Source organism: Stegostoma tigrinum, chromosome 13, assembly GCF_030684315.1.
Source record: "Stegostoma tigrinum isolate sSteTig4 chromosome 13, sSteTig4.hap1, whole genome shotgun sequence".
Lineage (NCBI taxonomy): Eukaryota > Metazoa > Chordata > Chondrichthyes > Orectolobiformes > Stegostomatidae > Stegostoma > Stegostoma tigrinum.
In genome coordinates this window covers 25,895,735-25,917,265 of record NC_081366.1, presented here as the reverse complement: position 1 = coordinate 25,917,265, position 21,531 = coordinate 25,895,735, and the positions used below count along the sequence as shown (strand labels likewise).

Sequence of the window (21,531 nt, the reverse complement as noted above, 5' to 3'; positions counted from 1 at the left end):
AAGATATCATGTGACAGCAGCTGGTGACCCCAAACCCACCTGAAACAGAGATTCAGACCTCATCTGTATATTGCTAGCAATTTACAGACACCAATTGTAATTCCACTAAAGGCACAGTTGGACCAGTTGCTTTTCTGGCATTTACATAGGTCCTGCATGGTGGAGAAAGCCATAACTTGGAGAGGGAATCGTGGAAAGGGAATGAGTAGAGAATGGCAATATAATTCTGAACTGCTATTGTGACAGGATGAGCACTCTTACCTCTGCTCCACCTACGGGCAAATAATCTTTTAAAGCATTAACCCTTTATAGGTGCTGGCCTCCAGCAGTCATTTTAAAGATTCCTGGTAAGGTTGAATACACTCATTAATTATAGAGTTGTAGACTCACACAATACAGAAATAGATCTTTCAGCCCACTATATCTATGCTGACCAACAGACTCCAAACTACATTAATCCCATTTCTCTGCCCTTGGCCCATAGCCTACTAAGCCTGTTAATCCTCATCTAGATGTTTTTATATGTTGTGAATGTGTTTACCTCCACTACACTCCCAGGCAGTTCCATATTTCCACCACTTCCTGGGTAAATAAAAATTCCTCAGATCTCCTCTAAACCATTTACTTCTCCCCTTAAGCATATGCTCACTGGTCTTAGACACATCTGCCATGGGGAAAATATTGTCATGATCTACTCTATCTATGCCTCTTTTAATTTTGTATAACCTCAATCAGATCTCCCCCACACCCCACACCCCCTCAGCCTCCTCTGCTCCAAGGAGAAAAGAACTTAGCCTATCCTCATAACTGAGACTTCCCATTCCAGGCAATGTCCTGGTGAATCTACTCTGCATGCTCTCCAGTGCAATTGTATGCTTTCAATACCATAGTGATCAGAACTGTACACAGTATTCCTAAGCAATGTTTTCTAAAGGTGTAACAGTTGTTAAATTGGAAAAAGTTCCTTGCTCTTATTTTCTACACCCTGGCTAATGAAGGAAAGAATCCTGTATGCCTTCTTCACCAACCTGGATAATTCTGCTGACACCTTCATGGATCTATGAGTTTGTGTACACCAAGATTCATTTGTTCCTCAGTACTCCCTAGAGGCCTACCATTCATTGTATATATCCTTCTCTTATTAGACACCCCAAAATACATCACCTCCCACTCATCGGGGTTAAATTCCATCTGCCAATGTTCTGCCCAATTTATCAGCTGGCCCAGATCAGACTGTGGCCTGAAACCATCCTCCTTATTCTCATCAGCTCCCCAGTTTTTGTATCATCTGCAAACTTTCAAATTAAACCTCCTACATTCACATCCAAACTGTTAATGTGCAGCACAGACAGTAAGGATTCAGGCCACTGACCCCAATGTTACACCACTGTTCACAGGTTTCCAAATCCAAAAACAGTCCACTACTGTCACCTTTTGCCTCCAATTTGTAAGCCAATTTTGGATCCATTTTGCAAACTTGCCTTGGATCCCATGGATTCTTACCTTTTGGACCAGCTTTCCATGTGGGTTCTTGTCAAAGGCCTTACTGAAATCCAAGTAAACCACATCAACTGCATTACCCTTAACAATATGTTTAATCACCATTTCAGAAAACTCAAGTAAATTAATCAGACATGATCTCCCTCTAACAAATCTCTGCTGGCAATCCCTGATCAATCCCTGCCTTTCCAAGTATTGATTAATCCTGTCCTTCTGAATTTATTTCAGTAATTCCTTATCACTGATATCAGACTAACTGCTCAGTAGTTGCCTGGCCTCGTAATGCTGCCATTCTTGAACAAAGGAACCACATTAGATATCTTCCACTCATCTGGTTCTTTACTTGTGGCAGTGAAGTATTAAATATCACTATCAGGGCCCTAGTAATCTTCTCCTTTGTCTCCAATAACAATGTGGGTTACATCTCATCAAGCCTGGGGATTTATGCAAATTTCTGTCTGCTAAAACATCTAATAGCTTCTTATTACGGATCTTAACATGTTCTAGAGTTTTATTTTCCAAACTAAAGTCCTCAGCTGCAACCTCTAGACAGAGAATGGCTCTTTAATCTCTGCAAATGGAATTGATTGTCTTGAATGCATCAGGCATTAAATTAAAATGAAAACATTTGGTTCATAGACTTTAAAAACAGAACAAGACAATATGATGACTCTCTGATGAAGGGTCTAGGCCCAAAACGTCAGCTTTTGTGCTCCTGAGATGCTGCTTGGCCTGCTGTGTTCATCCAGCTCCACACTTTGTTATCTAAGACAATATGAACATAAATCTACTGATACAGCGGAATAATAGTGAGAGGGGCAGGTTAACATTGTAACAGTAATAAAACATACCTGATTGCATCTTGTCACTTCAAAGTTCACCTTCACCTGTAATCAGCAAGCTTTCACAAAATATAATTAATGCTAATTCTTCTGAATATTTACACGTATACAACAACTTAAAAAGTATCAATCTCAGGCAACTCAACACCACCTCTCCAAATAATTTCCCAACCCCCACAATCCACCAAATCACCTCTATCTACCCTTTAATATCAGTGCCTGTGAATCTACTGATTTGTTGAGAGCAGACAGGAATCTTGAAAACAAAGAATTTGCATTTATTCAATGCCTTCAAAAGTGTTTTACAGCTAATTAAGCACTTGTAAAATTTGGACTGTTGTAGTATATGGAATAGGGAAAATGGCAGCTGACTGCTCCCAGGAATGTTCTTCAGACAGGCAGCAGATGATTGCTCAGGTCATCTTTTTGAGGGTGTTGCCAGAAAAGACGATATTGGTCAGGAAAATAGGAGAACTCCCATAGACTCCCTCAGAATGTGCCACAGGATCTTTTATCTTTCACTGAGAAGTCAAAATATGCATCCCAAGTTTGCAGCATCACTATACCACTATGCAAGGGAATAGAGTCATTGGGTCGTACAGCACAGAGGAGTAGTGGATAGCTAGTACAACGAGTTGGTTAAGGCCCACTTGCCTACTCCTGACCCATATCCCTCTTAACCTTTCCTCATCATGTACTTACCCAAATGCCTTTTAAACATTATAATTGTACCACTTCCCCAGGATGATCATTCCATTCGTTAATCACCCTCTTTGTTAAAAATTTGCCCCCATGCCTTTTTTTAAATCTCCCTCCTCTCCCCTTAAAAAAGTGCCCCCTAGTCTTGAAATTCCCAATCCTAGGGAAAAGACAACTACCATTAACTTTGTCTGTACCTCCTATTATTTCATAAACTTCTATCAGGTCGCCTCTCAACCTCCAGTGAAAAAAATCACAGTCTTACTCATACTTTCCACACTCGGCAACATCCTGGTAAATCCCTTCTGAACTCTCTTCAGCTTAATAATATTCTTGGTTGGGTTAATGGAGTATAATCTTGAAACGTGGACTAATAATCTGAGAAATGAGAACACATGCCTTGAGTGCTGCTACGAAATTTAAATTTAGTGAATTAAGTAAATCTAAAATAAGAAAGCTTGTATCAGTTACTACTAGATTGTTGCAAATATACATTTGATTTACAATTCGGATGAAAATATCTGTCCTTGCCCACTGTGCCATAATCTCAGTTCAGACCCATTGCAATGTAATTTTCTTCTTAAGCACTTTCTGAAATGGTTTCGCAAATCACTCAGTTCAAATTTCACTTCAAAGTTATTTCATTGTTTAGAAACAGTTTGGGGATATTTTAGCTCCTGAAAACTGCTATCTAAATAGCTCCTACTTTAAGAGATTCTATTCACTGAACTGACACAAAAAAACAGGTACTGTGTAACATTTCAGTTATTGGTTAAATAGTAACAGTTTGAATTCCATTTACGGATTAACTGCAGTTTCTGCACACTGATTTTTTTTTTTGGCAATTATATTATGCACTCAAGGTTACAATGAATACAACCTCATTTTATTAAAGTAAAACACCACTCAGAAACCAAAGTACAGGAACATTGTGGCAGGGCTCTGTCAGTGTTATTTCCTCAAAGTAGGACCTGTTTCAAATCAAAGTTAATGTAATTTTAAGTGAAATGCAATAATATGAACAATATATATCAATTTTATATCTTCATTAATTTAGTTTTTGAATGAAAAATTTACCAACACATAGCTGACTGGTTGGAAAGGTAGGACTTAGGAGCAGGAGTATATTCATCAAGCCTGCTTTGTCATTCACAAGCTGATGACTTATCTGACTGTAGACTTAAATCCACTTTGCTGTATGCTTCCTATATCCACAAATACGCATTTCTGCTACAAGTTGTGATGGCAGATGAAATCAGATAGGCTGGAAGCTCTTGGAAAGCCAGGTACAGTATCCGTGGAGAGCAACAAAAATCCACATTTCAGACATTCTATTCATGAAATGGGTTGTAGTGAAGGACAAATGTTGATTTGTCAACTCTGCTTGTTTGTATTCCTGTAAGTTTCATCAAATAACATCTTAATATTCTCAATTCAGGCAAACAGCCCCAAAAATCAATATTTATAAATATTAAAAATTGTTTTCTTTTAAAAAATATTCATAGCGAGTTTTCACCTGTGTTGCAGTTAGAAGTGTCCAGGAGATTAAACCTGAATTCATGGAGATGTCAAGATGATCCTGGTGGGGTTGATATTTGTAAGAAGGTGAGATTTAAAAGGTTGCAGCATTAAGGGATGGCCAGGAATATGAGAGTTTAAATCACTGCCCAGTTTGTGTGTTTTGTTCTAAGCTAATTAATTCTGCAAACATGCAGCATTTTTTCACCTTGCCTCAAACTTCACATTAGTTACTTCTACAGAATTAAAAACCTTGAATTAAAAGCTGTAATCTAAGTTAGTGAGTGGCTGGAATCCAGATCTCAAGCTTTCCCTGCGGTTACACAATGCTTGTTGTAGCTGTTTTGAAGTGTACTCAAACATTTGAGTAAGGATTAACAAAACAAAAGATAAAACAAAAACAGAGTAAATAAAAGACTCAAATGATAAAGGGAAGGGTCTAGGCCCGAAACGTCAGCTTTTGTGCTCCTGAGATGCTGCTTGGCCTGCTATGTTCATCCAGCTTCACACTTTGTTATAAGGGAAAATACTACTTGATTATCTCTAGTTTTGGTACTTTATTTCGAATTATCTAGAACAGTATTGCAAATTGTGTTAGCAGCATTCAATTGAAGATCAAGGATTATCAAAAGTAATTTACACCCCACTGCAAATACAAAACATTGCATTAGAAATTAATCCATAAACTCTGCTAACCGTGATGGCTTGTTCTTGCATTTTCAATTTTGGTTCTTGTCAAGTTATAAACAAATTCTCAATTACCTCACATCCCACCTTTCCAAAAACAATGTTTGAGTCAAAATCAATTAGAAAGAAACATAACATTTGAGGCTTACCAACATTTGACTTGAGTTTAAAACCACCAAGAGGGATTAATATTCCTTCCTTTTCTAGCACCAAGTTCCAAGGGTAAATCAGTTCCTGTTTACAATCATTTACGGTACTTGAAAGTCATTTGCAGTCATGGGAGTAAAGTCAATGAAAGTTAGATAAACAACATGTGTAAACATGGTCACGGTAGGACGTTTTGACAGAAATTGCAATCCAAGTATCTTAGAGAAGAATGTCAGCATAAGGTCGATCAATAGTATTAACCGCCCTTAGACAATAAAGTCCATTCTGCCTCTTCCTTTTCTTTGCTAAAATTGTAAAAACATGTGCCATAGCTGAATCAATTAGATCAATAAAATTTATATGTATTTAGCCATACCTGGGAGAAACTACAAAGCTTTCAAAAGTAGAAATTATAAACCTAGATAGATTAGCCCAAGTAGTTTTTGACATTCTCAAAGAATCTAACAAATTACAAAGTAACAATGGAACAAAAATAGGTTGTTTAGGCCTTTGAACATATTCAACCATTCACTTAAATTATAATCAAATTGATTCCAACTACCCACCCTTGCTCCATATCCCTTAATAATACTGGTTCACAAAATTCCAAACAACTCAGTTTTTAAATTTGGTGCAAATAGATTTGATATTGTTTTGGGACTATCCATTAAATCTTACTATTTTTGGTTAAATGTGAATTATGTTGAATATTGTGAAGGGATTCTTGCCACACAAGAAAGATTTGAAGCCATATCTTACCAAAGTCACCTCTTTATCTATCCGCCCTGCTCCTGTATTAGCTCCTCCAAACAAGTCTATTCCTATTTTACCGTGCACCATTTCCCAGAACTACTCATCACTCAGCAGATATTGGCTGAAAAAAAATACCCATTATTCCTTGCATCCACACCACATTTGAGAAGCACTGTACACAAGGACAAATGGTTGAAATTTGGCATTTCTCTTCAGCAGTTATGTAATGACACAAAGCTGCACTGGCCATGTCACACAGTTGGCATGGTCGGCACTCAATCACACATCCAACACCTCTTCTCACTCTAATTACTGTTTAGCCAACAGGTCAAACAGTTTACTGTTCCTGAGATACATCCGGTCCAAACGCCCTCTTTGAGGCCTAATACTTTTTCTCTAGGACTTAGTGGTCACTTGAATCAGGTCCAGGAGGGGAACTTACATACAGACAAGCATTTGGACACATTCAAACAAAGCATCTATTTTCAGCCAGTGAAAAGGAACACGAAGGACATGATTAGAGTCTGCAGGTCTCCCCTACAGTACAAACCAATGCTGGCATATTGACCTTGAATGTCCATGATGCTCTTCTATACCCAGCTCTCGTAAACTGGAACTGGGTGTTAACCAGGTCCCATCTGTCTTGTGGCACCTAATGCAGCTGAACTCTGTTACCTATTCTACAGCTCAATGACCTCATCCTCCTACTTAGAAGACTGTTCCCATTCTCGAGGGTCCTCAACATCTTTCACATTGGTTGCTTCAATTGTGCAGACCACTGCATGCCAGGATGGTATGGCACATTCTGTCCAGACTATATTAGAGGGATCCCCTCCTAGACCTTCTCCAAACTATGGAACTGGACCTTCAGCATCCTTATTGCTAGCTCCTAGCTCCTCCATAACCCTGGTCACAGCAAGTGCACAAATTTGGTGAAGGTGCCACACTAACGGAGTGGTCAATATATTACAACAAAAGGAAGATCCTGCAGCACCTCAACTCTACTTTCCATCCCAGACTACATCGAATACTTCACTTTCCATTGCATTCACTACAGTCTATTGTCATAGTTATATAACATATGAGTTAACATTATTATCTCAGTGATGCAGAAATTAGTGGCAATGAATAAAAATAGTTGAATGCTAGCTAAATGAGTCCCAATGTTTTTGAATCTTCCAAGGGTGCTGTGGGACAAGGGGAACATAGTTAACTGGCATGTTATTTAACTGGGATGATGGGCTCAAATGACTGTAGTGGAAAGCAGAAGGTGGAAGTCTGCTCAACGTTTTATGTTCCTTTATTCAGTCATGGTAATGTTTCACGCTAGTATGCCACTGTGAACAGGATAGCTATCACTCAGGCAGGCTTGGAGCATCATGTGGCACTAAGGATATCTATCCTTTGTGCCGCCATTCCTGGAGTTGCAACTAAAATAATGTTCAATTGCTTGGCTGAGGATGAAAAGCGAGCATATATTTACAAATGTATGACCATGTTCACAACATTCTGTGGAAGACAAGTGACTGTGGTTTTCCTGCATCTTTGCTGCATCATGGTGCTGAACACCAATGGCTAAGGTGAGGAGGTGCAGCTCTGTGCATTCACCCAGCAGACCTTGAGGATGCTGGACCTGCCTTTTCATGGCAGCCACCAAGCGATCCATAGAGACAGCCAAATGTCAGCTTATTATAAACACATGGACCACAAAGGTGCCATAAATCAGATATTGATGAAAGGCTGTTAATGTTATTAGCTTTTATATTTCCAGCATTCCTGCATTAAGTATTTATTTCCCCAACTTACTCTGAGTCCCAGGCATACCATACAGTCATACCAGATGCAGTCATGCATGGTCCATCCATCAAATATGGGGTGCTGCTATTGATGACCTCCCTCTCTCACTATATTGCTTCCTTCTCTATGTTCTATTGTCTTTCCACATTTTATAATGAGTTGTCCAGCTTCATAAGTATTATCACCATTGTATCCTAGAATTATGCCTACAACCCTCACAACTGAGTTTCCCAGCTGGCCTACTACAGCAGCGATTTCTGACAAACTTCTTTGACTTTCAGTGGACAAACCATAATCCACAATGAGTCCAATTTGGAAGGACCGCCCAAGTGATGTATGAACAGACCTCTACCTAATTTTAGTACAGCTTTCCAGCTGACTTAAGGTTGGTTGCATTGGACCTGCAGGACTGACCATGACCAATTCTCCAGATTCCAGTGATATGAAACAATTGACTGATGATTGTTTTGCTGGATATGACTGAGGAATGCTCCCTTAGATTTTGAGAAATGGCTGTTTAGTTGAAGTGTGAGAAATATGTTTATCCTGTACACTGCTGGCACATGCTGTAGATATAAAATTGATATAGCATGTTGCCACGCAAAAACATGCCCACACCTTTGACTGATCACTGTGATAACCATTACAAACTGTCTGGCTTTGTGTCTGCAATAAAAGGTAAGGCAGAGCGGAAGTACTGTGAGCCATTAATTTCTGGCTGAGGGAGCAATATGCAAATGGAAGGCAAGGCAGATACCTTGTGAGCATCCAAGTGGACAGAAAGTGAGTGAGAGCCATGAGAGCAAGTGAGGAATGGAGAACTGTATTGTAAATATGTTACAGACGTATCATGAAACTGCAAAGAGGCTGCTATGTGTCCAATGCCGATGCCCATGGATGGGGCCATGTGAGCAGTCACTGTCCATACAATGCGCCAAAGTGTTCATGACTTCTGTCCAAGAGGAATGCCAGGAGGAACAAATGGCAAGTTGGAGGTGTCAGGTATCTGTTCTGACATTTCTATGTTGGAAATTGTCACAGTTTGGTTTCTCTCTTGTACATGGAAGAATTGGAAGCTGCATGCCAATGAGGCAGGGTTTGATGGTAATGCATGAAAATGCATGCAGATACGCCTGTGACAAAAGTAATTCTCAATTTGCTGTCAAATTTTGATTGCTGAATCAGCCTTTCTGTTCCTAATATTGAAAGTTAAATTTTTGCCAATCTCACCATAATTTCCCAACTGATTCACAATTGACCATCTTATCTGTGGGCTGGGAAGATTGTGTCCAATGCTTCAGAACAGTTACATTCTCACACTGAACTATAAGTATGCAAGGACCTGGTCTGTGATGTTAAAATATGGCATATTTTTTGGGAGGGGATGCTATTGAGTTAGGTACCTGCTGAAAGTTTGCTTGCCTGAGTAGCATTAGCACATTGGATCTGCAACACACATCCTTATAAGGTCCCATAGCTTAGCTCAGAGCTTTACAACATCTATAACACTTTGAATCAAAGCATCACATGACAGTTCACTATGATTAATGCGTGTGCTTAGGAGCAATTTTACTAATATGATATTCAATTCTGACATTCTCCACATAGATTTGAGATGGAATTTGCAGCTAAGCAATCCTTGTGGCCTTGTTGAAAATCTGACAACAATCTCAAAGAAGTGAGCAATTAAAACATCATCACCCATTCCAGTAAGAACTGTATTTTCCAACAGCTGCTGCTGAGGGAGATGCAGCAGGTAAGATCCTCCAAGGAGGCGATGGAGATTGATGAGGCCTCAAATCAATCAGCCTCACTGCCATTATTTACAGCTTTTTCAAATCTTGTGTCAATGGAGACTGATATCTCTCATTCCTTGGTCCAGAACTACCACCAGTATGTCACCGATGCACTTTTCTCTGATGCCTGTTTATATCCTTCCCCATGATGAGTATCAAGCACCACAGCAATGGGATTCTGTATTGTCATGGAATTTCCAAAGGAATACGATGCTATAGAATACACCCATGTTGCATGAGAGCATACTATCACCAACCTGTTAGTGTTTATAAAGCCTAAAGGCTTCCACTCAATCAATGTCCAGTTTATCTATGACCGTTGGTGCCAAATTTTAGAGGAGTATGTTAGATATCCTAGGAGTTGCTTTGATATGTGAATACTAGGGAAGTTTCTGCCTCATCCAAGGTCTTTGGGCCACACTGGGATGGCTATTGGGAGATACAGCTGGGATGTGCATTTGATCCTGATGACTACACTAACATAGGCCTTTGTCTCTGTCCAGGCTCGCTGCGTCTGCTGGTGCTTTCACCTTTGATGGTCTGGAGGAAAAGGCCATTCTTTTGATAACCCCATCCACCAGCACCGCAGAGTCCTGTTGGCGGACTCAGATGTGATAACCTCTCTTTCTGAGCCAGTTGCCGAGCTACTGTGGAGCAGGATCACAATGTAAGGGGCAGCTTCTGGCTTGCAGCAACTGTAGTGGGAGAGAACACAGCAAACTCTTGGCAGTAATGAGCCCTTCATTCCCTCCTTCTGCACAATTCTATTGACCAGATGTGCAGAGGCTGTTGTATAATTAATGAGGGCATGAATGATTGTGTGAGAAAGCATTGTGGTGGATCACTCACCAAGAATTCATGTAAAAGAAACATTTTTCCAAAAAATATGAAACTTCAGCCCTTAATGCCTTTTGAAATGTACAGGACACAGTCCCTGGTAATTTAACCTTTGGAAATACTTAGCACGTTTGGCAGCATCTTTGGAGCGGCAAAAAGTTAGTGTTTTCAATTGAATATAACACCACTTAAGGTTTGATGTCTTAACATCTTTTAACGTTCTTTGCAAAAATGATTATTTTTCATGTCCTAAATAAAGGGATCCCCGGAGATCTCTGTTGTCATCTATAGTTCTATTAGTTGCCCCCCTGCTGCTGAATTACAGAAATGTAGGATCATGCCTGCCTTTGGTGTCTTCAGTCAAAATTCTGCCTGTACTGAGGCAATGCAGCACTGCCTGAGGTGCTGCCTTTCGAATGAAGTCGCTAAATGAGACCTTGTCTCCTCTTTCAGATCGACATTAAAAGAATCACATGGTACAAAGCAAAGCAGGCCACAATCAAGAGATAACTAGGTGTAGAGCTGGATGAACACAGCAGGCCAAGCAGCTTCAGAAGAGCAGGAAAGCTGATGCATTGGGCCTGGACCTTTCTGAAGAAGGGTCCAGACCCAAAGCGTCGGATTTCCTGCTCCTCCGATGCTGCTTGGCCTGCTGTGTTCATCCAGCTCTACACCTTGTTATCTCAGATTCTCCAGCATCTGCAGTTCTTGCTATCTCAGGCCACAATCAACCTCAGTTTGAAATTTAACTTGAAGGCAGCATGTGTGGCAACTGTGGGAAGTTAAAGTGTACACTTCTGGGTTTTGATATAAAGGAAAATTCTTTAGCAAAGTACTTGATGCGTATTTAAGTTATGCTATGCTTAATTGAGCCGCTTGTTGTTGATATTACGTGCTTGAAGTGAAAACGTCTCTAATTCTCTCTATGCTAACATCCCTATTGGTGATTATAACAATCACTGAAAAATGTCAAATTTAGTCAAAATCGTTCACACAGGAAGCTTGTTCAATAAAATGCACTTCTTCTGAATATCCAAAACATTTGTATTTGGTGTAACAAGATACCAACATTATCCTCACAGTACCACCCTTCATATCTATGGAATTTTGTTATATAATGACTGGTTTTACAATCCACACCTTTGTTTACCTCACAGTTGATAGTATATCTTTTTATCCGAGTAGATAGAAATGTGCCTGTGTTTCCCAATCATGAACACTCCTTTCCATGTCTCTCAACATCTATAACAATCTCTCAAAACAAGTCTTTACATTTCTTGGCACTGATTTTGACATATAGTCAGAACAAAGTCATAGTTGGTTCAAAACTCAAATTCCAATCCAATTCTAATTGTGAAACCTTCTAAATCAGAATGCTTAGTTCTTTACACCCTTGCAATTTTATTTTTGACAGCTCAGTTCTTTTTTGTTTTGTTTTCTTCTTCATGCGGGGATGTGGGCACTGCTCGCTAGGCCAATGTTTATTGCCCAGTAGAAGGTGGCAGTGAGGTGTCTTCTTGCAGTCAACAATTAAATACCAACAGCACAAGAATAAGCTTTAATGAATCAATAACAATATCAGATAAACTGACATGGGGGATACACATGCGTGGTTTCCTCTACTGCTGATAAAAAAAATTGCCGTGGTATCTGATAAAACAGGATATCTTTAAAAGCATTGAAACATTACCTTATTTTAATTCAATGCCCGAATTCCTTTACCTTATTCCCTAATTCTTCAGAATATTCACTGTATAAGTGAGTTTGAGATAACCTCAATCTTTGTCATGCAATAATGTTTTAAGTGGTTTGATGATGTCACAGGCTATGAAAAACAAATTGATACAAACAATCAGTTAGTGATTTGGGGCTGGATTATGTTTTTGGCTCAGTGCAAATTGTATTGAGTTTTTTGGCTGCAAGGCCGAAAGAGATTTCTTCATATGTCTTACTAAAATTACCTCATTTATGAGCTTCTGCCAAAAGACTGGCAGATTCTGGTGTTTCTTTAAAAGTCTAGTGTGCACTGCAAAATGTGTCAGCATTTCCTCTTACTGGCAACATAATGGCCTAGCAGCCACAAAGTCAATTCGCTCATGGCATATAGGTGGTAACGTGGACCACAGCCACTAACCTCATTTCATCTGGCAATTTCTCCCTCATTGTTTCCAAGCTGATAGACCCCCAATCCCATAGAGCTTACTTCTACCTCTTTCCCAAAATTCACTAACAAGGTCTGCCTGGGCAGACCTATTATTCCTGTTAGCTCCTGCCCAACAGAATTCATCTCTTTCTACCTTGAGTCAGTCTTTTCTTCCCGGCCCAATCCCTGCCCACCTACATCCATGATTCCTCAGGTGCTTTATGCCTGTTTTCGAATTTCTGGCCTGTGTGTTCCAGCTGCCTCCTCTTTACCCTGGACGTGCAATCCCTTTACACATTCACTCCCCACCAAGATGGCCTCAGGGCTTTCCACTACTTCCTGGAACAAAGGCCTGAATGGCCTCCATCCACCACCAGTCTCCTCCACATGGCTGAACTCATCCTCACCCTGAGCAACTTTTCTTTTAATGCATTTTATTTTCTTCTGGTCAATGTGGTGGCCATAGGTATGCCCTTGGCCTCAGTTATGCAAGTCTTTTCATGGGGTGCTCAGAACATTCCTTGTTCCAGTCCAATTCTGGCCCCTACCCACATCTCTTTCTCTGGTATATCAATGATATCATTGGTGCTGCCTCCCTGTCTCAACTGGAATTGGATAGATTTATCATTTTTCACTTCCAATTTACACCCAGCTCTCAACTACACTTGGCCCATCTCTGACTCCTCCATTCCCTTCTTGATATCTCTGTTTCCATTTCTGGGGATGGGCTGGACACCAATATCTGCTGTAAACCCACTGACTCCCAGAGATACCTAGATTATATATCCTCGCACCCTCCTTCTTGCAACGACTCTATTCTGTTTTCCCAGTTCCTCCATCTCCATTGCAGTTGTTCCAATGACGCCAACTTCGTCAAAGGGGCCTCCGATATCTTCCTCATTTTCCTCAACTGAGGATTTCCCGGCACTGTTGCTGACACACACTTCAGCATGCACCCTCAATCTGCAAACTCACTAACCATGCTTTCTAAATTCTCATTCAAATCATAGATATAAATGGCAAACAACAGTGGACCCAGCACCGATCCCTGCTGAACACTACTGGTCACAGGCCTCCAATCCAAGAAATGGCTCTCCACCACCATCCTTTGTCTCCTATCGAAAAGCCAACTTTTTATCCAATTGGCAAAATCTCCCTGAATCCCATGTAATCTAGCTTTATTAACCAGTCTACTGTTTGGAACCCTGTCAAGAGCTTTACTAAAGTCAAATGCTGACATCAAGATAGGTCTTGCCAGATGTCTTGCATGATTCAGTCAGAATTCTCACCTATGTTATTCAGGTTCTTTATAATAATCCACCTGTAGGACGTAACAAGTAAAACTATTATTTTCTCAAGGTCTTAGTCAGGTAGTGAACTTTAGTAATTTATTCTTTTAGATAAAGCCCATATTGTTTTTCTGAGTATTAATCAAATAGTTCAAACAATATGAAGCTCAATTTCCTTAAATGACAAAGTATCAACATATCATCCTCATGGAATTATAAAACAGCCCTTTGTTAAGTTGATTTCCTCATAACAACCAGGGCTTTTCATTCCTTGTCTCCAGTTTTTGCATCATAATTTACATTCCACTGCTTCACTCCTTCGATTTATTTTGATCCTTTTCCCAAAGTCTCCACCCCTCAACAACACCCATTTCTAATTTCTAATTCAAGAACTCCAATGACTTTTTCTCATACCCTCGATGCTTGGTAGGGAAGGGGTCATAATGGGCTGACATCTTGTTTTACACTGCAGACAATTTTTTCTCCACCGGACAGAAAGATCAAAGGATGCACAAAAAGCAGCTGAAGGAATATAACCCAGTAACTGGTCATGGGAACTGTTAAAACCAGCCTTAATCTATAAATCAAGCCTTAAATTCATGTAGTGTACTGGCAGTGTCCTAATCTTTGCATTATGAAGGCCAGGGTTCAAGTCCCACCTACCCCAGCATATTACATATGAAATGGTTGATTAAAAGTGTCTATAAAGGAAGCCTCTTATTGTTGCTGCAAAGTACTGAGTAATACTTATCTTAAAGGGCCTTGGTTACATGTATGCAAGGGCCAGTAAATGGAAGATTTTATCAAAAACTGCTTCCCATTAATTGAAATTTTGAAAGCTTTCCAAACAGCAAATATATTTCAATCAGGAATTGGTCAACTTTTGAATGCTGTGCTCAGAAGTAACTTAAAATATTTAATTTGTCTCGAGGGAATGCCAGTTAAATTTTTACATATGTAAACAACTTTAAAGGAACGGTCAAGTTGATTTTTCACACTTTTTCCCTTTGAAAATATCCTCACATTTGTTTTAAACAAAGCTACACAGATAAAAAGGAAAAGTAATTTTTAATAAAGAGATAACAAGGTATAGAGCTGGATGAACACAGCAGGCCAGGCAGCATCAGAGGAGCAGGAAAGCTGCGCTTCGGGTTTGGACCCTTCTTCAGAAATGGGGGAGGGAAAGGGGGCTCTGAAATAAATAGTGAGATGGGGAGGCAATGATGGAAGATGGATAAAGGAGCAGATGGGTGGTGAAAAGACGGACTGGTCAAGGAGGCAGGGACGAGGCTGGTAGGAAAGAGGTGAGGGTGGGCGGTGAGGTGGGAGGAGTGGATAGGTGGAGAAAAGACAGACAGGTCAAGGAGGCGGGGATAATCTGGGCTGGTCTTGGGATGAGGTCAGGTGTGGGGACATTTTGAAGCTGGTGAAGTCCACATTGACACCATTGGGCTGCAGGGTTCCCAGGCGGAATATGAGGTGATGTTTCTGCATCCTTTGGGTAGCATCGTTGTGGCGCTGGAGGAGGCCCAGGATGGACATTTCATCCAAGGAGTGGGAGGGGGAGTTGAAGTGGTTCACGACTGGGAGGTGCAGGCGTTTGTCACGAGCTGAGCGTAAGTGTTCCACAAAGAGAGGGGGATGGGGTGAGGGTTCTGGAATAAATAGGGAGAGAGGGGGAGGCGGACCGAAGATGGAGAGAAAAGAAGATAGGTGAGAGGAAAGTATAGGTGGGGAGGTAGGGAGGGGATAGGTCAGTCCAGGGAAGATGGACAAGTCAAGGAGGTGGGATGAGATTAGTAGGTAGGAGATGGAGGTGCGGTTTGGGGTGGGAGGAAGGGATGGGTGAGACGAAGAACAGGTTAGGGATGCAGAGACAGGTTGGACTGGTTTTGGGATGCAGTGAGTGGAGGGGAAGAGCTGGGCTGGTTGTGTGGTGCAGTGGGGGGAGGGGATGAACTAGGCTGGTTTTGGGATGCGGTGGGGGAAGGGGAGATTTTGAAGATGGTGAAGTCCACATTGATACCATTGGGCTGCAGGGTTCCCAAGCGGAATATGAGTTGCTGTTCCTGCAACCTTTGGGTGGCATCATTGTGGCACTGCAGCCCAGTGCGTCCCCTCCCCCCACTGCACCACACAACCAGCCCAGCTCTTCCCCTCCACCCACTGCATCCCAAAGCCAGTCCAACCTGTCTCTGCCTCCCCCTCTCTCCCTATTTATTCCAGAACCCTCACCCCATCCCCCTCTCTGATGAAGGGTCCAGGGCCGAAATGTCAGCTTTTGTGCTCCTGAGATGCTGCTGGGCCTGCTGTGTTCATCCAGCCTCACATTTTATTATGTCTCCTCAACTGTCTGGTCCTACTTCTCAGACTATGACACCAGTTCTAGAATTCCCAACCAATGGAAATAGATCAACACTATCTACCCCATTGTTTCCTGTTATTACCACGATGACTTCAATCAGGTCACCATTTTGTCTTCTGCATTCCAGAGAAAACAGGCCTAATTTATATAATCTTTCCTCATAACTTAACCCCTGAAGTCCAAGTATCATTCTTGTAATCAAGTCAGTGACTGCAGCTAACCTCACCCATTATGGATGGTTCAATCTTAACATCAATGATTGTAGGCAAGGCATTGCATGTTAATAAGGATAACATGAAGGTTAAAAGTGATGCAAAGGAAAGACGTCAAGGCCTGCCCTCATCACATTGTTCAATATACCTCATAAAGTAATGGTCTCGATTAAAAAGGCTCACAGAGTGCTAACTTTTGCAGGTCAACATCGGCAAAGAGGATTGTTAGGCATATCAAGGCTATGTCATAGTCTCAGAGCATGTTGAGCAATGCAGAGAGTCAGCTGAAGGAGGGATCAAAAGGACCTTCCTAAGGATGTGTGTTAACCCGGCATGTATGATCAGGGAGTAGACTACATATCCGGCATTTGTCATAGCCTCTCAGATAGATTCACGGCCAAATAACATTAGATCCATGTGATGTAAGTGCACTATCTTACTGTTGCTTTTTTTTTTCTCTAATTCTGATAGGGAAGCTTATGCATAGTTAATTTAACATTGGTTTTACAGAAGATTTGATCCAGACATCAAAAAGAATAATTTATTATGCAAAACCAAATGTGAAGATCAGTAATAAAACCAATTAGATTTTTCATATTCAGAATGTAAATTGCCTGCCTGATGAGCAACTTCGATGTACAAAAACATCTCAACTCAGCTCAGAGATAATGGGAACTGCAGATGCTGGAGAATTCCAAGATAATAAAATGTGAGGCTGGATGAACACAGCAGGCCAAGCAGCATCTCAGGAGCACAAAAGCTGACGTTTCGGGCCTAGACCCTTCATCAGAGAGGGGGATGGGGAGAGGGAGCTGGAATAAATAGGGAGAGAGGGGGAGGCGGACCGAAGATGGAGAGTAAAGAAGATAGGTGGAGAGAGTATAGGTGGGGTGGTAGGGAGGGGATAGGTCAGTCCAGGGAAGACGGACAGGTCAAGGAGGTGGGATGAGGTTAGTAGGTAGCTGGGGGTGCGGCTTGGTGTGGGAGGAAGGGATGGGTGAGAGGAAGAACCGGTTAGGGAGGCAGGGACAGGTTGGACTGGTTTTGGGATGCAGTGGGTGGGGGGGAAGAGCTGGGCTGGTTGTGTGGTGCAGTGGGGGGAGGGGACGAACTAGGCTGGTTTAGGGATGCAGTAGGGGAAGGGGAGATTTTGAAACTGGTGAAGTCCACATTGATAAGGGTCGCTCCCAGTCGCAAACCATTTCCACTCCCCCTCCCATTCTCTAGATGACATGTCCATCATGGGCCTCCTGCACTGCCACAATGATGCCACCCGAAGGTTGCAGGAACAGCAACTCATATTCCGCCTGGGAACCCTGCAGCCATATGGTATCAATGTGGACTTCACCAGTTTCAAAATCTCCCCTTCCCCTACTGCATCCCTAAACCAGCCTAGTTTGTCCCCTCCCCCCACTGCACCACACAACCAGCCCAGCTCTTCCCCCCCACCCACTGCATCCCAAAACCAGTCCAACCTGTCCCTGCCTCCCTAACCGGTTCTTCCTCTCACCCATCCCTTCCTCCCACACCAAGCCGCACCCCCAGCTACCTACTAACCTCATCCCACCTCCTTGACCTGTCCGTCTTCCCTGGACTGTCCTATCCCCTCCCTACCTCCCCACCTATACTCTCTCCACCTATCTTCTTTACACTCCATCTTCGGTCCGCCTCCCCCTCTCTCCCTATTTATTCCAGCTCCCTCTCCCCATCCCCCTCTTTGATGAAGGGTCTAGGCCCGAAACGTCAGCTTTTGTGCTCCTGAGATGCTGCTTGGCCTGCTGTGTTCATCCAGCCTCACATTTTATTATCTCAACTCAGCTCAGTTACCCTGGAAGTGGATGGTAATTAGCCTGCCTCCGGCTTTTTAAGCTCTCCAAAATATTGCTATTTCTGCTTCTTCTGAATAACTATCCTGGACATTCTATAGATCTTCAGCCTTATCTTCATCTTCAGAGGACAGCTCTCATTCCCACATCGCTTCCATATATAAGCCATTCCTGAACTCTTCGTCAGCTCAAATTGTGAAGGTGAAGGACACACAGCTTGCCACAATGATGTTGGTCTGGGCTTTACTGAAAGGCCCCACTAAAGCAGTCCAGGCATTAAAACCTTATCTTCAGAAAGCCTATGGTCTGGCCTGCAATGGGTAGTATTGTACTTTTGCTAACGATCTGTCTGTGTGTTTCTTAATTGTCCCATGAGGGGATACCCCTTCTCTTTGAGTAGCTATCCTTGTACTGGCCAAGTACATTGTAAAGAAGCAGGAACTTATGAGTTCGCCACTATTTACAAATTATGGCATCTCACAGTGTATCAGCCACAGACCTCTCAAATGTGCTTTTGATGATCACAAATTGTGACCATTGAAGGATTGTGATCCTTTCCTATTCAGTCCAGCAGTATTTGAACGTTGGACATTTACAGCATTTTCTGTTTCTTTCCCTAGTTATACAAGTCTAATTACGTTCTCATAAAGCCTTTCTGAGCAGATCTTTCAGAAAATCTGGTTTAAATTTAATAATACTTGGAGTTATAAACATGAATGGTTGGTTTCCTATCATTAATGTTTCCAATGATCTTGATGAAGTCCCATTATACTCAGTCACAGAGCACAAGGCCCAATAAAATCAATCTCCGATGAGAACAAAATGATAAGTTCCATGAGTTTACAATTAAAAGGTCTGAACATTTACAACACCTTAAACAATATGGCTTTCTTCATAGGTCATTTGACTAAAAGAAGTATATCAAAATAAATCTGATGTTAAGAACTGTAAAATATTATAGACAGTGCATGAAGGAGTGTAGCCAGAGGCATCATGTCAAGTAAGAAGTAATGGCCACCTACCTCACAATGTCAAGTATGTTTCCAAAGAGGAACGAAGAATGTTTCTTTCAACGATAAAAGAAAGTGGAACTTCAGGTCATTATTTCACAAGTCTATGATTCTGTACGATATCTAATTTTGTTCGTTTTTCCCTAAGTTCAAATAAGTAAGCATTTCTGTGAAAGTGGAAAAGAAAATTATGAATTTGATTCTTCCGGGTCCTTGCATATAATTTAAATTGCTTTGATTGCAAAAACCAGCGTAGTATTTCCGGATTGCTTAGAGGCAAAGTTCAACTTTTTTATGATGAGTAAATATTAGAACCCATCTCTTCACTGAAATAAATTACCTGTGGAAAATCTCCCAGCAACATTTCAACCAACAGATTCTGTGGAGCATTGTAAAACCTTAGTGGAGAGATAAGTCTGTGTTTAAGAACTTTTTGACATTTCAGCATTGACTGTCCTTCATTGTTTTTCAAAATACTTGTACTCACTCTTTCACCTTAAAATTTGTTAGAGTTTCCACATAAAAATATTACAAAATAGACTTAGAGGAATGTGATGCATTAAGCCATAGGCAGGTGAAAGGAATTTACAAGAATAAACTTGTATTTTGAGCATGTAATTGGGTTAGTAAGGAAGCGAGCATAGATTCAGCTTTTCATCAAAGAGAACTGAGAAACATACACAGAAAATAGGAACAAGAGTAAGCCATTCAATCCTTCGAGTCTGCTCTGGCATTCAGCTTGCTCATTCAACTCCTTATCCTGTTCCTGCACTCTCCGCATACTCTCTGATCCTTTTAGAAAAAAATGATCTATAACTAACTTTTTCTTGGAAACATTCAGTGTTTGGCAGAGTGTTCTGTAGGCTCACCACACTGTGGATGAAGTGAATTTTAATCGTATCAGTCCCAAATGCCCTAAATCTTAACCTTAGATTGTGGCCCTTGGTTTTAGGCTCCCTGGTCAGTGGGAATAGTCTTCCTGCAATTATTCTGTCTAGTCCTGTTAGAATTTTATAGGTTTCTATGAAATTCCCCCTCATGCTTCTAAATACCAGTGAATGGAATACTAACTGGCCTATTTGTTCTTTGTACACCAGTCCTACGATCTCAGGAGATAGTTTGGTAAGCAATTGGAGCAAGATACCTCGGCTTCTGCACTTGAAATCTCTGGCAGTGAAGGCTAAAACATCATTTGCCTTCCTCACTGCGTGCTGCACCTGAATGTTTATTTTAACTGACTTGTGTACAAGGAGTATGTGCCAGGCCTCTTTTCTATTTCCCCTTTCTCAATCTATCACCTTTCAGATAGTAGTCTGCCTTCCTCTTTAGGTACAAAAGTGGTTACCCTCACATTTATACACATTATATTTCATCTGCTATGCATTTACCCACTTACTCAACTTGTCCAAATCACACTGAAACATATCTGCATCTTCCTTATAGTTCACTCTCCCACTCAGCTTTGTGTCATGAGCACCGACAAAAATATCAGGTAAATCATTAATGAACTGCTGCTCCTGACCCTTTTTCTTTCCCCGCTTCTTTGTAAAAGTGCTCATGAGCTTCTCACCTATAGGTGGTGGACAAGAGCTGTTCTTTCTTGATGACTGGGCTGTGCACCTCTTCAGTTTGAACCACCAATCTAAAGGTGCATTTAGAAAAGGACTGCAAAGTAATGTAGGCAATGGAATAGTTTCTCCAGTATGCAAAAGTCTGCCTTCAGGTTTTCTCTGGTAATGTAAATGCTGTACATGAGTGCAGCCATGTTATCACACAATTCCCCTTGTAAAATAATTCCAAGGAGGCAAGTATTGCATCATTAAGTCACCATTTATTTTCATGCAGACTGAGGAGACCTTCTGAATCTCCTGTTTAATTCTTATGTTTATATAGGGGCCGCATGGTGGCTCAGTGGTTAGCACTGCAGCCTCACAACACCAGGGAGCCTCGGGTAACTGTCTGTGTGGAGTTTGCGCATTCTCCCCGTGTCTGCGTGGGTTTCTTCCAGGTGCTCCGGTTTCCTCCCACAGTCCAAGGATGTGCAGGCTAGGTGGATTGGCTATGCTAAAATTGCCTGTACTGTTCAGGGGTGTGTGGGTTGTAGGGGGAT

General features: G+C 41.4%; 1 protein-coding gene across 11 annotated transcripts in view; it reads right to left on the bottom strand.

Moving 5' to 3' along the window:
• The window catches only part of LOC125458562 (sorbin and SH3 domain-containing protein 2-like), a 99,521-nt gene extending 79,866 nt beyond the window's left edge, over positions 1–19,655 (bottom strand). For 3 of the 11 annotated variants that reach the window (XM_048543952.2, XM_048543959.2, XM_048543962.2), the window contains exons 1-4: positions 19,434–19,655; positions 5,396–5,480; positions 3,239–3,419; positions 2,352–2,401 (exon numbers count right to left, since the gene is read on the bottom strand). In XM_048543952.2, coding sequence (XP_048399909.1) covers positions 2,352–2,361 — 10 coding nt within the window. In that variant the 5' untranslated portion in view covers positions 2,362–2,401; positions 3,239–3,419; positions 5,396–5,480; positions 19,434–19,655. Of the gene's footprint in view, positions 1–2,351; positions 2,402–3,238; positions 4,873–5,395; positions 5,481–19,433 lie in introns of those variants that run through there. The other 8 variants (XM_059650619.1, XM_048543955.2, XM_048543953.2 and 5 more) reach the window with 8 other exon arrangements.
• Positions 19,656–21,531: the final 1,876 nt, after the last annotated feature.